This window comes from Pseudophryne corroboree, chromosome 12 (assembly GCF_028390025.1).
Source record: "Pseudophryne corroboree isolate aPseCor3 chromosome 12, aPseCor3.hap2, whole genome shotgun sequence".
Classification (NCBI taxonomy): Eukaryota; Metazoa; Chordata; class Amphibia; order Anura; family Myobatrachidae; genus Pseudophryne; species Pseudophryne corroboree.
Window position 1 is genome coordinate 113903544 of NC_086455.1, and position 15182 is coordinate 113918725.

Here is a 15182-nt window from a genome sequence, read left to right on the forward strand (position 1 = left end):
ATTTATCAAATTAGTCCTTTAGAGATTTGAATTGTACTAATGAGTTGGGTATGGCTTACCGGCACGTGGGCAGGATGTAGCCGTCAGTATTGTGACCACCGGTAACATAACTACATCCCGTACTAATTCCGTATAAGAGGTCACTTCCCCATGGTTGTCTGCTGAACAATATGCTATAGTCAACCTTGTGTTCTAGCATTCTGCCTTCACCCTTTGGGAGGAATTCAGTTCAGGGTAAAGGGTGCAAATTGCCTTTGCTGCAGTGTTTGAATGCCACCAATAGCACAGCATCTCAAAATGTTGCCCCCCCCCCCCCCCCCTTTCCCCTCCGGCCAAACACTTTTGCGCAAGGTTGGGCTGCCATAAAGTGTGGTGATTTGGCTTGGCAGAAGTATTCACCGGAAACTGAATTCCACCCTTATTATGTTGTCCATAACAGAAGTAGCTTTTTACTTGGATTTATATAAACAAAAAATAATACTGAGAGAGTGCAGTGATTTTGACAAGTGTCACTAGTAAATTTACCTCAAAGTTTCTGTAAATCAATTAAGCTTACACTGAGTGGTGAAAATGTAATATGCTCCCTGCGTGGGTACACTTACTAATGGTTAAGAAATCCAGCTTGCAATCCTTTCTATAAATGCTGTTCCATTTATTTTAAGTTTGTAGGGTAACGCTACATTTTTGCACTATTTTAGTTCTTTACTTTGTTTTCTCAAGCACCAAAATGGTTTATTTGCTTCATAGAGGAAAAAAAAGAAATTGAATAAAATAAAAATAAATAATCTAGAACTTTCCCTATGGTCATGACAGGAAATGCTATTTAGATACTGTAAGCTTCGACGGTATAGGAATTGGGTTCATTTTAGCGGAACACCTTCAAGTGAAATGACCACATTTCCTCCTAGTTTATCTGCCAGGGTGCATCGGTCTTTAATATCATCCATTCCATTCACTTGCCACTCGTGCTTGATGCCTAAAAAAACATAAGACATGTCAGATACACTTTAGTCAATAAAAGTCTCATAATATTCATTATACCATGCTGAGATATTAGTCGGAATACTTGGAATTTTTTAATATAAACTTATTTTTGCAAGGTTGACATTTTCTCTTACAATTATTTTTAGAAGACAACTGTCAATGACTAAACATTGAATTTATAGTATGTTAAATACATTAACATGGTAAAATACTAGTGAGAGATAGTGATGCCATGAAGAAAGAATGTGTGAATATTAGCAAAATGAGAACATGTATGTAAAAGTGTAACATATTGAATGGCAGAGAGTACCACCAGGAGGCTGGTCATGCCAAATAACTGGTGTATAAAAAAGGGATTTTTGGGAAAGTATTAGTAGAAGAGTGTAAATCCATTGAAGGTAAATTAGCATGTTCTCCATGTACCAGACCTCAAAATAAGGATTAATAATTCTGAGACTCTTGAGCTTATCACAAGAGTTACTAATCAGAGCTTTCCCTTAGATGACTGCACACACTGCAATATCAAGCCCAATAATCCGATTGAAATAGAGAGCATTATTAATGACATGTTGGTAAATGCAGTCAGAGGGCGCCAGCTATCACTGTGTGTACGTCAACTGCTGAGCTTGGAAACAGGCCTCAGTCAAACCAGCTGCTCAGTCAATGTGCTCACCCATCCTGAGCCCTAATTCAGTTATTCAGCATTCAGACCGTGCAGAAGGATTCAATATATAACAAGGACCAGCATTAGACATCTGCTTGTTGTGAGTTTCTCTTAAAAAATGTATATCATTTTTCCATAACTCAGCATAGGCCCTCAAATTTAGTATACTGCAAACAGCGGGCACACCTGGGGAACATGCTAGGCAGGATAATGGCCCCCAAAACCATTTTGTCTACAAAACAGGACAGGTGTCTCTTTATGATAAATTAGTTAAAATCCTGTCAAAAACATGGACACCAGGGCTGGATTATAAGGAGGAGGGGAGGGGGGGTATGGCAGTCACTACTCACACAGCAGCTGACGGGTTTCTGGAAGTCCTGCTGCTGGGAGCCTGGGTTCTGCCACGCTGAGTGTGTGAGTGTATGTGTGCACAGCATTATCCTTTTATAAATACAGATGTTGTTTATCTGTAATGGGCAGGGCCAATAATGATGCTGCACTATATACAGCAGCACTGGCATGTATATACTGCACTATATACAGCTCACCAGTCCCCGCACAGCTTCTGTTCATTTGGGGGTAGAGGACTCCAGCAGCTGGCCGGAGGGTCTGTGGGGGTGTGGAATGGTAAGCACAGGACCCCGCCCCTCCACCGGTGTGTAGTATATATAAAGCAGCTGAGCCAGTTATCTACCTCCTCCTCGACCAAATCATCTGCAGCCCAAGTACCAACCCCTCCTCCTCCCGGTCACCGCACTGCTTACACTACTGCTACTTGTTGCCGAGTCCCTGGATGACAAGTAACCACGGGTTGCAGCATAGTATATGGAGGAGGGGTTGCAGAGTATGTGTTATATGGCAGGAGCAGTATATGGAGGAGGGGAGTGCCCTGTATATATAGGGAACACTATATGGAGGGGTATGTAGTGGCAGTACATGGTGGGGGGTGCAGAATATGGAAGAGGATGGGGGTGCAGTGTATATAGGGGCAGTATATGGTGGGGGGTGCAGTGTATATAGGGTGTCTGTGTCCCGAACGGAGTCCATCGGGTGCCCTCCAGTGGTTAGAGGCAGCACCACAGAGGTGACTATATTGAAAAAATCTGCATCTCTCTCTCCACTGTCCCTATCTGCCCCTCCCACTCCACTCTCTCACCAGTCCCTATCTACCCCAACCCCTCCCCCATCTCTCTCTCTCAGTCCCTATCTTCCCCAACCCTCCCACCCCCTTTCTGTCTCCCCCAGTCCCTATCTGCCCCTACCCCACACTCTCTCCCCAGCCCCCTCTCTCTGTATGCAGCAAGTGTGAAACAGAATCAGTATTATTAATATTAGCAGCGGCAGGGTAGGAGGCTGTAACATCTCCCTATAGTATTAATTTCACTTTGAGCTGTGACAGCTTCCAGCACACAGAGGAGTCATTTGTTCTGTGTGGCGGCCTCTAGTGGCATCTGGCTCACATAATAGAGGTGAGGAGCAGATTAGTCTATTATTATATAGGATGTGCCATTTGGACTGATTTCTTTTTTGAATGTAGAAATAAAGAAGTCCAAACCTGTAAATTTCTTCTTAATTGCATCTTTAGAACTGGCATATATCATCTTGCTTTTAAGTGGTGCATTGTCAGGAGCCCTAGAAAATAAAATGTAAAAGAATAACCTAGTCCTGATACACCACATATTTATTATTACAATATCAACTCCAAAGAGAAACATAACTAACAACCATTATAATTTGAACTGAAAGTATGAACAATAACAGTGCAGGTCGAGAATAGATCAACTGTGTCGTCACAGCAGACAATAAAACATAAAAAAAAATTTAGATAAAGTGAAGGACAATGACCAGGGACACAATTCTCAACGATGTGTGCTGAGCGAGGGGCGCGGTGACAGGTGGGGAGCGACGGGTATACACACGGAGATATCCATGCTTAACTTCAAAGCAATCTAGTCAGATTGCTTAGATTTTAAGCATGGATCTCTCCGTGTGTACCCCCTTAAGTTGCACATTTTAATACAATTAACTATTTTTCGGAGCTTGATTCATATGTGCAGATAGGAGTCACCATAGAAACCTATGGGGACTGCTCTGTAGAATTAAAACAGATCATGTATATTTGGGGGAACCTTAACTGATATAGTAGGATTTATTTCAAATCAACATTGATGCATCTAGTCCTTTAGGGGAGACTGTGCTAAATCACTGACAGGAGCAAATTGGTTGTTTTGGGCAAATTCTCAACTTTATCTCTCTTCAAGGCTGATACATATCCCCCTTAGTGTAGTAGGAAAAGCCTTATAACTAGTGGCAGAGGGTCTATTGGTGGCTATAGGAAGCTGCTGTGTTCTACTGAGCATAATGCAGGGATGATATATGCAGAAAAGCCCAGTTTTAGTTCCGCTCATGGGGTATAGAGTGGCACCCTTCCTCCCCCACAGTTTTTCTATATCTGTTACACCCCTGTGGTAACTAGGGTGAAATTAAGATCTTAATCCAAATTGCCTCCAACACGACATCCTTATAAAGGGGGGTAGGTGGGCAACCTACAGTATAATGGAAGCTGGCATGTTCTCAGTTCTCTCTCTTCCACCCTCAGGCAGTTTGGGTTGTATCCCTCTTCACATACCACAGTATATTACTTCTCCTTCTATATTTTACATTTTTTACGGGCAGGGTTTCAGTAGTTTGCGCTATACAGCATAAATAGTTAAGTTATAAGCAAAAATTATTATATGTATGATGAGGGTGGTGGGTCCAGTCCTTCAATTTGCTTGGGGAGCCTGGACTTCTGGGTATGACCCTGCTTCACATGGCTCTGATATGGAGAAAAGGCAACACATGGGTTGAATTTTATAGAATAATTGCAATAATAAAGGAGAAAAAAAAAAGTTATAAAATGTATTTACATAGCTGTACACCACCTTTAAATTCCTTTTGTCACACATTAATAAAGACTTGCTACTTCATTAATAGATGGAGTTCATGTTAGATAGACTAGGATCCATGGATGTCCTCACACTGTGCCAACAAGGGGGGTAATTGCAAGTTGATCGCAGCAGGAAATATTTTAGCAGTTGGGCAAAACCATGTGCACTGCAGGGGGGCAGATATAACATTTGCAGGGAGAGTTAGATTTGGGTGGGTTATTTTGTTTCTGTGCAGGGTAAACTGGCTGCTTTACTTTTACACTGCAATTTAGATTGCAGATTTAACTCACCACACCCAAATCTATCTCTCTCTGCACGTTATATCTGCCTCCCCTGCAGTGCACATGGTTTTGCCCAACTGCTAACAAAGGGGGTAATTCCAAGTTGATCGCAGCAGGAAATTTTTTAGCAGTTGGGCAAAACCATTTGCACTGCAGGGGAGGCAGATTTAACATGTGCAGAGAGAGTTAAGGTGGGTCAATTGATCTGCAGATATATCTATGTACGGATCGGGCAGTGTGCTGTGCATACACACTGCCCGATCCGTCGGGGGACTGACGTCATGAACTGGGCGGGCGCCTGCCCAGTTCAGCTGTCAATCACCGCCGGCCGCCGCAGCATGTGTACGGGCGGTCGGACGACCGCCCCGTACACACACAGCGAGGCGCGCCAATATATCGTTAGATATATTGGCCGTCGGCTGTGCTGCGCGGCCGACGCGATACGTCTGTGAACGACGGAGTTCACAGACGTATCGGCCGTACACACTGGCCGACGGTCCCGCGATATATCGGCCGCTCAAGAGAACGGCCGATATATCGACCAGTGTGTACGGGCCTTTAGATTGGGTGTAGTGTGTTCAATCTGCAATCTAATTTGCAGTGTAAAAATAAAGCAGCCAGTATTTACCCTGCACAGAAATAAAATAACCCACCCAAATCTAACTCTTTCTGCACATGTTATATCTGCCTCCCCTGCACTGCACATGGTTTTGCCCAACTGCTAAAAAATTTCCTGCTGCGATCAACTTGGAATTACCCCCATGGAGTAAACACATTGCACCAACTAATAGTACTTTATCTTGTCCAGCACATCCAAGCCTCCCCACTAGAATGCATTTGAAGAAGGTGTAGCTGTCTGACCATGTGAATTTAGAAATCGACTGTTGGAGGCTTCTAAGAATTTTAAAGTTAAAGATATACAGTTCACTGTAATATTATGTGAAAAATATTATTTTTATTTATCACCATTTATTCTGTAAACAAGAAATGCATTGCATGTTCCAATATACTAATGCCCTTATTTATCAATGATTGATAAATTTCACTGTGAGTGATAAATTGCACCAGCCAATCAGCTCCTAACTTCCATGTCACAGGCTGTGTTTGAAAAATGACAGTTAGGCGCTGGTTGGCTGGTGCAATTTAACACTCATTGATAAATAAGGGCATAAATCTGTTTTTAGTTTGGTGATTAGTTGTGGATGGTTAGCTGCATATTGTTGAAAGTATTTTCTGGTCAGACAGATGCTTGATCTTGTGTGTTTTCCAACTGAACTAGATGATGTCCCATAGTGTTTTCTGCATACTGGACAAAATATTTAGCTTTAAAATCTCTTATCTGTATATAATTTGAAGTTCAACTGCTTGATATATGCTCAAATATCCTGCAGCAATTTGGAATGCATGTGGCTCTCCAATCATCAATAACGTGTATTTTGCAAAAGTGCTGCATTATGATGCTAAGGGCCAGCTGTGTCTTTTCTTTATTAGCTTCTGTATTGAGACAAGTCGGCCCCACTCTTTTTTTTTTTTTTTTTTTTTTATGTGACACCTCTGGCACTTGACTATTTTTCTCATAATATACAACTTATAAAATATGTATAAGTTGTATCACCAATCAGTGATCCCGGGACACACAGTTCAAACAGGAACCATGCAGCCCAACTGGTACCATGCAGCCCAGGGCCGTCTTAACAGCAGTGTAGGCCCCTCAGCAAAGCAGTGCACTGGGGCCCCTACCCATCCTCTGACGGCAGGGGTGGGGGGTGTTACCAGCATCAGCTTTGATGTCCTGTTCTGTCATCCACTCAGCATGTAGGACCAGGAGCAATAATTTCTGCTAATTGCTCCTTTACTGCTCGGATAGTGGGAGATAGGGCAGGAGTGAGAACAATAAACTGTAGAGGGGGGCATTGGGTTGAATTAAGGGGCCCCATTACAAGACTTCCAGGGTGGTAGGGTTTAATATGCAGGAGAGGGGTGGATAGTGGAGTGGGCTTAATATTAATCATTTCCAGCGGGAGGGCAGCTTGCTTGACTGCAGATGTCACCAGTTCCTTGAAATAGATTTCTTAGCTTTCAATGGGATAAAAAACTAAAGAGTCCCACCTTTCAGGCAGTACTGGGGACTTGGGGATCATACTTCAGGAGCCAGAGCAATCCACCGACGAAAATATAAAACTGCATATCAGACGTGTGGAGCTGAAGCAGGAACCAGCTGCTGGAAGGCTGATATCTATGGTTCTTGGCGTAGTAGAGACAAGCTGCCAGTGTCCACCGAAAGGGGAGACTCTCAGCTTTCGTAGAATACAGAACCCAAGATATCTGGCTGGGAAGAGCAATTAATAGGCTCGGATGGGGACAACTGCTTTGAAGTCTGATATCCAGGGCCGGCTCTTCCATTAGGCAACTGCGTAAGGGGTGCCGTCCCTTGGAGGGCACCACTGAATTCATCAAGCAATAAATTGAAGGATGTCTGTGTACGAGACATACTCCTTTTGTACTGCACTGGCAGCGGCTGCTGGTCTAATCAGGTACAGCTGCCGCTATCAGGCTGCGTTGCATAGTGTCTCAGCGCTTTTCATTTTAAAAGTCCTTGGGGGGAATTCAAATGTTTGAAAAGTCAGTTGGGTGTCTGTTTTTTTTCCTGTCTGTAAGATAGGAAGAAAAAGACACCCAACTGACTTTTCAAACAAATGAATATCCCCCCTTGAGTGTCATCCCCTTTCTCTGCCTATGTATAATGATACCTCCGGGAGGTGGTAAGCGGGGGTGGGGGGTTTGCAGATTAGGGGACACCAGGCTGAAACTTTGCCTAGGGTGCAGAGAGACCTTGCACCGGCCCTGCTGATATCTTTTGTTTCCCAGGGTCAATTTTCTAAAATCTGGTACCCCTGGAAAGAGGGGACCCTCAGCTATCAGCCTTGAGCCCTTATACTCCTGGGGCCCTTGGGCAAATGTCCATTGAGCCCATATGAAAAGACAGCCCTGATGCAGCCAGAGAAATGGAAGGATCCTAAACAGGAGAACTGCCTCAAAATACTGTATAGATATACCAAACAATAATCTGGATGATACGCATCAATTACAACCCATGCATTCTGGGATTGTAAAACATCAAAACTCCAGACTCACTGAATGGTGATTAACAGGAGAATTACTGTACATATGTATATTGGGCCATATTCAGTATCGATCATACTGACGATTTTATGACGAGTGTGCATGCGCAGTGCCTGATATGATTGACAGGCAGAGGCGTTTGCTTCATGGCATTGTAGGGTCATGGCATCAGGAATGCAGTTGGGTACGGGCCATTTGACATCACACGCTGTCGCTGCGACAGGTAAGATGGTAATCACTTATTTTGTGGGGAAATCCCTTGTTTTGCGGAGACAGAGATTGCATCGTTGGCGGCCATTTGCGTGCTGGGCGGCCTTGCCTTGTGCGGGGCGGCCCCCAGCATGCGATCGCAAGCAGTTGCAGTTTTGCTAATTTAGCAAAACTGCAACTGATGCTAAATGAGTGCCATTATTCCCTAACTCATCTTTACCTCCATATAACACAAGTGTTTAATCCCTAAATTTAGCATTACATATATACTAAAACTATTACCATTACTGGATATTGCAGGTGGTGGGCAACCTTGATAAAACCTGCCAAATTTATTTAGAGTCTTAACTGAAACACCCACAAAGGGCCAATTAAAAAATATATCAATATATGTTTGCAATAGCAATCAGTATTCTGTTTTATTGGTGTGGTGAGAGGAGATGTCGCTCACCTGAATTCCTTTAGGATCAGGTCCCTTTAAGGGGGAGGAAAGCAAAGACCGTGCACTCTGCAGATGCAATGTTGGAATGGAACTCCGGGTTTTCCAGGTTGCCAGAGTCAGCTTTGAATCATCATCAGAGAACAGGAAGAGTTTAAAACTCTCATCTGCCCGGTGCTCTGGGCACTGATGCTGGATAGCGGCCAGTAAGTAGGCCAGAGTTTTATTAGTGCCAGGGACCAACGGAATAGCTGTGCTAGGAAGCATGGCAGAAGATGGCAGCAGAATTAATTCTAGAGAATTTTGTGCTAGATACTTTGGTACTGGGTTGTTTGAGCACCTCCTGTCATGTGTTGTTATTTCCCCAACCCTGTTACACTGGCTATACAACCTACAACCATTTTTGTATCTATCTTACTAAGGCATTTTATTAGAACCAACTGAGACCAGAGTAGCTAGGTAAGCTGCCCAGGCAATGTATGCGACAGAACGCTACCTGTCAATAAAGTATTTTTAATACTAATTAAAAAAGTACAATAAAGGTTTTGGATTAGCAATATATGTAGTCAAAACTTGAAACATGTCAGTAATATGCAACAGTTGACCTCCAGTTGGTGCGGAACTTCAAGCCCCAGAATGTCTTGGTAGTTATGGGAGGAGAGTAATCTATGAGAATATGAAGATCAAAAAGCGTAATAAAATAAAGTGGTATGCAAGGGAATGCAATGTAAACACATTTTTGTATTGTTGATAGTTGGGTTCCAACAACCAGTGTCTAGTCTGGTGCCCCATGGGGTCTTAAACCCAGGGCTCTTACTGATATCCCCCACAGGAATTTTAAAAGATAAGGATTTAAAAATATGATAAAATATCCACTTGTTAGAACTTATGTTGCTCACTAGAGTTGCCCATACTTGCAGTGATCTGTTGCCGGTGATCAGGTTGAATAACTTGTGGTTTCCTGGTGAGTATACAGTATATACACTAGTGTGATTGCATGTTCCACAGACCTCAGCCTTGTTTCTTCTCTGCCTCACACAATTACACATTTGCCAGTCTGATCATAAAGACCTGATTGGTCACGGGATTACACTGGGCAGCTTTGCATCTATATTTTGCGACATGCACAGATGCAGGTGCCAAAAAGTATAGTTGTAAATAAGTGAATCAGAATTTTCACACCTTTGTTTTTGCAATATTGATATTAGGAAAAGACATTAGGTTTCACTATTATTTACCACACCGTTTTAAGGAATGTACCAGAAGATGAAGACAAGGTCCTCCTTCTTGGACTCTCTGGTCTCATAAGTAGCATCATACAGTCCATATCGACAGTCATCGAGGGGCAGAAGATTGACAAAGGTCCTGTAAGGATCCTCAACTGTTTCACCAATTTCTCCCACCAAGATTTGCTTAGCTTCCTCCACAATTATTTCCCGCTTATCAGGACTCAGACAAAAAAGGACAGCCTTCTTTCTCTTCTTTATCTCCTCAGATGTTTGAGATTTTCTCACCTTCATCTCATTAAAAACTTTGATGACTTCATCATTCACTGTCACACCAGATGCCTGTTAAAGACAAGTGTACGCAATGTTAGACACTGTACCAAATGACCTGCCATTAATGAAAATCAAGGGACAATTACTGGCTATGATTTTTTAGCTGCCTGCTTGAGCCTGATATGTCCCTATAACTTCACACTTGCTTCACACTATCCACATGGGTGTGGATTATTAGATCTACACTAAAAAGGTCTACAGTGAATAGGGCTTCCACTTATGGTAGACCTGCATTACGTCAACAGGGTCAAAAGGTCGACATAGAATAGGAACACAGTAGAAAAGGTCCACAAGGTCAAAGGTCCACAGGGTCAAAAGGTCCACATGGACATGGTGGACACAATTTTTTTCAATTATTTTTTTGGGTGTTCTGTCACTTTTCTACCACAAACAGGCCCCATTAGTGTACTGAGTCCCTTCACATAGCTCGCTTCGCTCGCCATGCTTCCGGCAAGGTTACTATTCCCAATCATAGTCAAAGTGGATGGTAAAGTATGAAAAAGTTGAAAAAAAAGAAAGAAAGAAAGGAACGAGAAAAAACTTGTGTCTACCATGTGTATGTCACCCATTGTCATGTCAACCTTTTGACCCCTTTGACCTTTTACATGTCGACCTTTTGACCCTGTCGACCTAATGCATGTCCACCATTAGTGGTCGACCTATTGACTGTAGACCTTTTTAATGTAGATGTACAGTCTGGATACCTGTCCATATTGCAAGCTATTGCCAGAATGCAAATCCAAACACACCTATTATTTATTAAAATGTCTTTTTACAGTGCCAGCATTTTCTGCAGCCCTTTATAATTGGGAGCAAAACAGTAATATAACGAGACTGGGTATTATCAAAAAGACAGAGAGGTGAGAGGACCCTGCTTGCAAATTTGCACACTTTATCCACAGGCATCACTATTGGGGTGCAGGCTGAACCCAGGGGTCACCCTCAGAGGGGGTTACACCAAAATGTCACTGAGCAGGTGCCGGCACTGCAGCATGCTGGGCATGTCCCAGGAGTGATGAAAACAGGGATGCTCTACATGGCCACGCCCCGTGTTTGCAAGACCATGCCCATTTTTGGATGCGCTCACAGGCAGTACTGTTTTGCACACCAGTGACACCTCTCTAAATAGCATAATAGGAGTTTAATTCATGAGGTTAAGTGCTACATACTGCTTACTGGTCCAGCCAGAACGCAAAGCTATATAATACAGTCTCAACGCAAAAGTTGTAGAGGTGTTAATTGTGTACAATGAAGAGGTTAAGTGGGTAGTTCAGGAATTGGATCCATTTGCCAAGGTGAGTTATCAGCAGGAGAGGATTAGGATGGAAAACCAGCCCGGGAAATTTATGAAAGCAGCCCTAATGGGGAGTGTGGGCTGATGAGGAGATGGGGTCTGTTGAAGGGGACGGGATCCCTCCTCATAGGGCCTGATTCCTTACATCTTTTGCTGCAGTTGTGTCTGAGACTAGGGGCGGATTGGGAACTAAAAGTGGCCAGGGCCATCTTTTTGTATGGGCTCAATGGGCAGTTGCTAAAGGGCTCCAGGAGTATAAGGGCCCTAGGCCACAGGTTCTCAAACTCGGTCCTCAGGACCCCACATGGTTCATGTTTTGCAGGTCACCTGTAGATTTATAAAATGTGACAGTTGGTGATAACCAGTGCACCTGCTGGGTGACCTGGAAAACATGAACTGTGTGTGGTCCTGAGGACCGAGGTTGAGAACCACTGCCCTAGTCTGATAGCTGAGGGTCCCCTTTTTCCAGGGGTACCAGATTTTTGAAAATCAGCACAGGGGAGCTGGAGATATCAGACTTCAAAGCATCTCGCGTTCTGTCTGACATCTTGTCTCTACTATGCCCAGAACCAGAGATATCTTCCAGCAGCTGGTCCCTGCGCCAGCTCCACGTGCCTAGTATGCAGTTTTAGATTTTCGTTGGTGGATTGCTTTGGCTCCTGATCTCTGATCCCCAAGTCCCAGTATCTCCTGAAAGGTGGGACTCTCTAGACTTTTAGCCCCTTGAAAGACAAGATATCTATTCCCAGGAACTGGAGATATCTGCAATTATGCAAACCGCCCTCCCACTGGAAAATTATGAATATTAAGCCCACTCCACTATCCACCCCTCCCCACATATTAAAAACCCTCTACCACTGGAAGTCATGTACCGGGGCCCCTTCATTCAGCCTAATGCCTCCTTCTACAGTTTGGTGTTCTCCCTCCTGCCCCATCTCCTACAATCAGTGCAGTAAAGGAGTAATTAGCAGAAATTAGTGCTCCAGGTCCTACATGCTGAGCGGAAGATAGAACACCCCCTACCATCCACGGCTCATAAAAGCTGATACCTGGGCCATAACTAGGTGTGTGCGGAGGGAGCACCGCACATAGCGCTCCAAGTTAGGGGGCGCTGTTGGTGGCACTTGCCAATTATCGTTTTAATTACTTTCACTTGCAGCTTCCCACCTTTTTGAAGCCCAGCATTTCCTGACCACCCCTGTCTCCTTCCCTGACCACTTCTGTCGATAATACTTATACAACATTCATGAACTCAACTTGCGATTTCTTTGTCATTCAGTCCCACTGTCCTTAGCAGGAGTTACTGCTCCAAGTACTATATGCTGAGTGGAAGATAAAACACACCCTACCACCCACAGGGCATCAAAGCTGCCGCTGATAGAGGTGGGGGGTGATAACACTGTAGGATGGGTAGGGACCCCAGTGCATTACTTTGCCCAGTGGCCTACACTGCTGTTAAGATGGCCCTGAAAGTGGCCCTGTAAAATTTTGTAGAGTGACCCGACATGGGCAGCACAAGACGTATAACATATCGTGTAGCCATGGCAGCATCACTGGATGACAGAGTTGCTGTACTGCAGAGATGGAATAACAGAATGAAAGGGGACAATGCAGTGTACTGACTGCGGTGGGCTGTCTGGCATGTGGGGAGTGGGGCCACTTGACAACACACAAAATAGGCCCCGCAGACACATTGGCATACCAAGAATCTTCTTGGTAGCCCTATGGCCAATCCACCCCTGGTTATCAGAGAATGTGTAAACGAGCTATTAAAAAAAAGAGTATATTTACAAACATACAAAATATACATACAGCCAAATGTATCTCACAATAACACAGCATAGAGATGAAGCTTGACAGTGTTAGTTGTAAACTTTAAATTTATTACCCTGTTTGTAACCATATAGTAATATAATGAAGCTACAAGAGAGCAATGTTCAATATAAAATGTAATTAAACACAACTACAAAATATAAATTAAAATTAAATACAATCGGATGTTATTTCCCCTTTAAATGGAAAACTTTTATCCTACAGTAGTCCAAATGGATATGTCACATAAGTAATTCAAATAGTAGTGACTTAATATTGGTGGGGTGTGTTCAAAATGAAATCTAAATTGAAGTGTCAAAATAAAGCAGCCAGTATTTACCCTGCACTTAGGTCGACAGTGTCTATGTCGACCACTATTGGTCGACAGTAACTATGTTGACACCCAAAATTGGTTGGCATACACCTTAGATCGACATGAGCAAGGTAGACATGACAAAAGGCCAACATGAGGTTTTTAAAAAAAAAATAGTGTCATTTTCTTCGTAGTAACCAGGAACCCCAATTAGTGCACCGTGTTCGCTTGCCATGCTTCGGGCAAGATGCCTCACTCCACTACTGCTGCACTCGGCACAGGTTACCGTTCCCAACTGTAGTCCAATTTGTAGTTAAAAGAATGAAAAAAATCCGTGAAAAACTCATGCTGACCTTTTGTCATCTCGACCAAGAACATGTCCACCTAGTGACCATGTTGACCTAGAAAACCTAACGACCTAATGCATGTCGACCAATAGTGGTCTACCTAGATACTGTCAACCTAAGTGTAGTCGACGTAGAGCCCGGATACCCTTTATATAGCCACAAGCTAATCATTAAAGTACTATCAACTTGAGGTGGGCTGCGGCGGCTTCGTGACGTCACGCGCAGCCACTGCGACCCAAAGGATGGCTGCCCGCCAACTGCCTTTGTAGCTAGGCTGTGTAGGCAGGAGGCAACCCTAAACATGCGAGAGCATCGCTGTCTTGCTATGCGCTCGCTTGTTTGTGGGGGGGGGGGCAGGACACGGCATGTGGGTGTCATAGTAACATAGTTTCTGAGGTTGAAGAAAGACAATTTGTCCATCGAGTTCAACCTACATGTGGTCTCCTACGCTGTATTATTTTTAGGACTAATTTTTTCTGTTGCTAAAGTCGGCCTTTGTGTTTATTCCTTATTCCTCATTATTTTAATAACTATAGTGCGTGACTATGCACCATAACCCTGTATATCCTTATCCATTAGAAACTTATCCAGCCCATTCATAAAAGTGTTGACCGAGTCTGCCATTACTACTTTCTCAGGCAGGGAATTCCAAACACGTATTGTCATTACTGTGAAAAAAACTTTTCGCCTCTGTGTGTGAAATCTCCTCTGCTCTAACCTAAATGGGTGTCCACGCGTCCTCTGTGTTGATCTTACAAAAAAAAACAGATCCCCCGCAAGCTCTGTGTATTGTCCCCTTATATATTTGTAAATGTTGATCATGTCCCCTCTTAGTCTCCTCTTTTCCAGTGTGAACATGCCTAGTCTTGCAAGCATTTCCTCGTATTCCAGCGTCTCCATCCCCTTAGTTTGGTCACCCACCTATGAATCTTTTCTAGTTCCAGGATATCCTTTTCGTAGTATGGTGCCCAACATTGTGCACAGTATTCAAGATGTGGCCTCACTAGGGATTTATATAATGGGAATATAACACTCTCGTCCCTTGCATCAATTCCCCTCTGTATACATGCTAATACCTTGTTAGCCTTTTTTGCTGTGATCCTACTTTGGGTACTGCTGCTTAGCTTGCTATCTATGTGAACACCTAAGTATTTTTCCAGTACAGAATCCGCTAATATTACCCCATTTAGTATGTAGGTGTTATTTATGTTCTTGCTACCAAAGTG

At 43.5% G+C, this 15182-nt stretch overlaps 1 protein-coding gene across 1 annotated transcript in view; it reads right to left on the minus strand.

The window, feature by feature from the left end:
* Positions 1–631: 631 nt before the first annotated feature.
* Positions 632–15182, minus strand: part of CFL2 (cofilin 2) — a 126914-nt gene continuing 112363 nt past the window's right edge. Inside the window, exons 2-4 of the mRNA XM_063947876.1 lie at positions 9892–10199; positions 3204–3280; positions 632–976 (exon numbers count right to left, since the gene is read on the minus strand). Of these exons, the coding sequence (XP_063803946.1) occupies positions 861–976; positions 3204–3280; positions 9892–10199 (501 nt within the window). The 3' untranslated portion in view covers positions 632–860. The remainder of the gene's footprint in view (positions 977–3203; positions 3281–9891; positions 10200–15182) is intronic.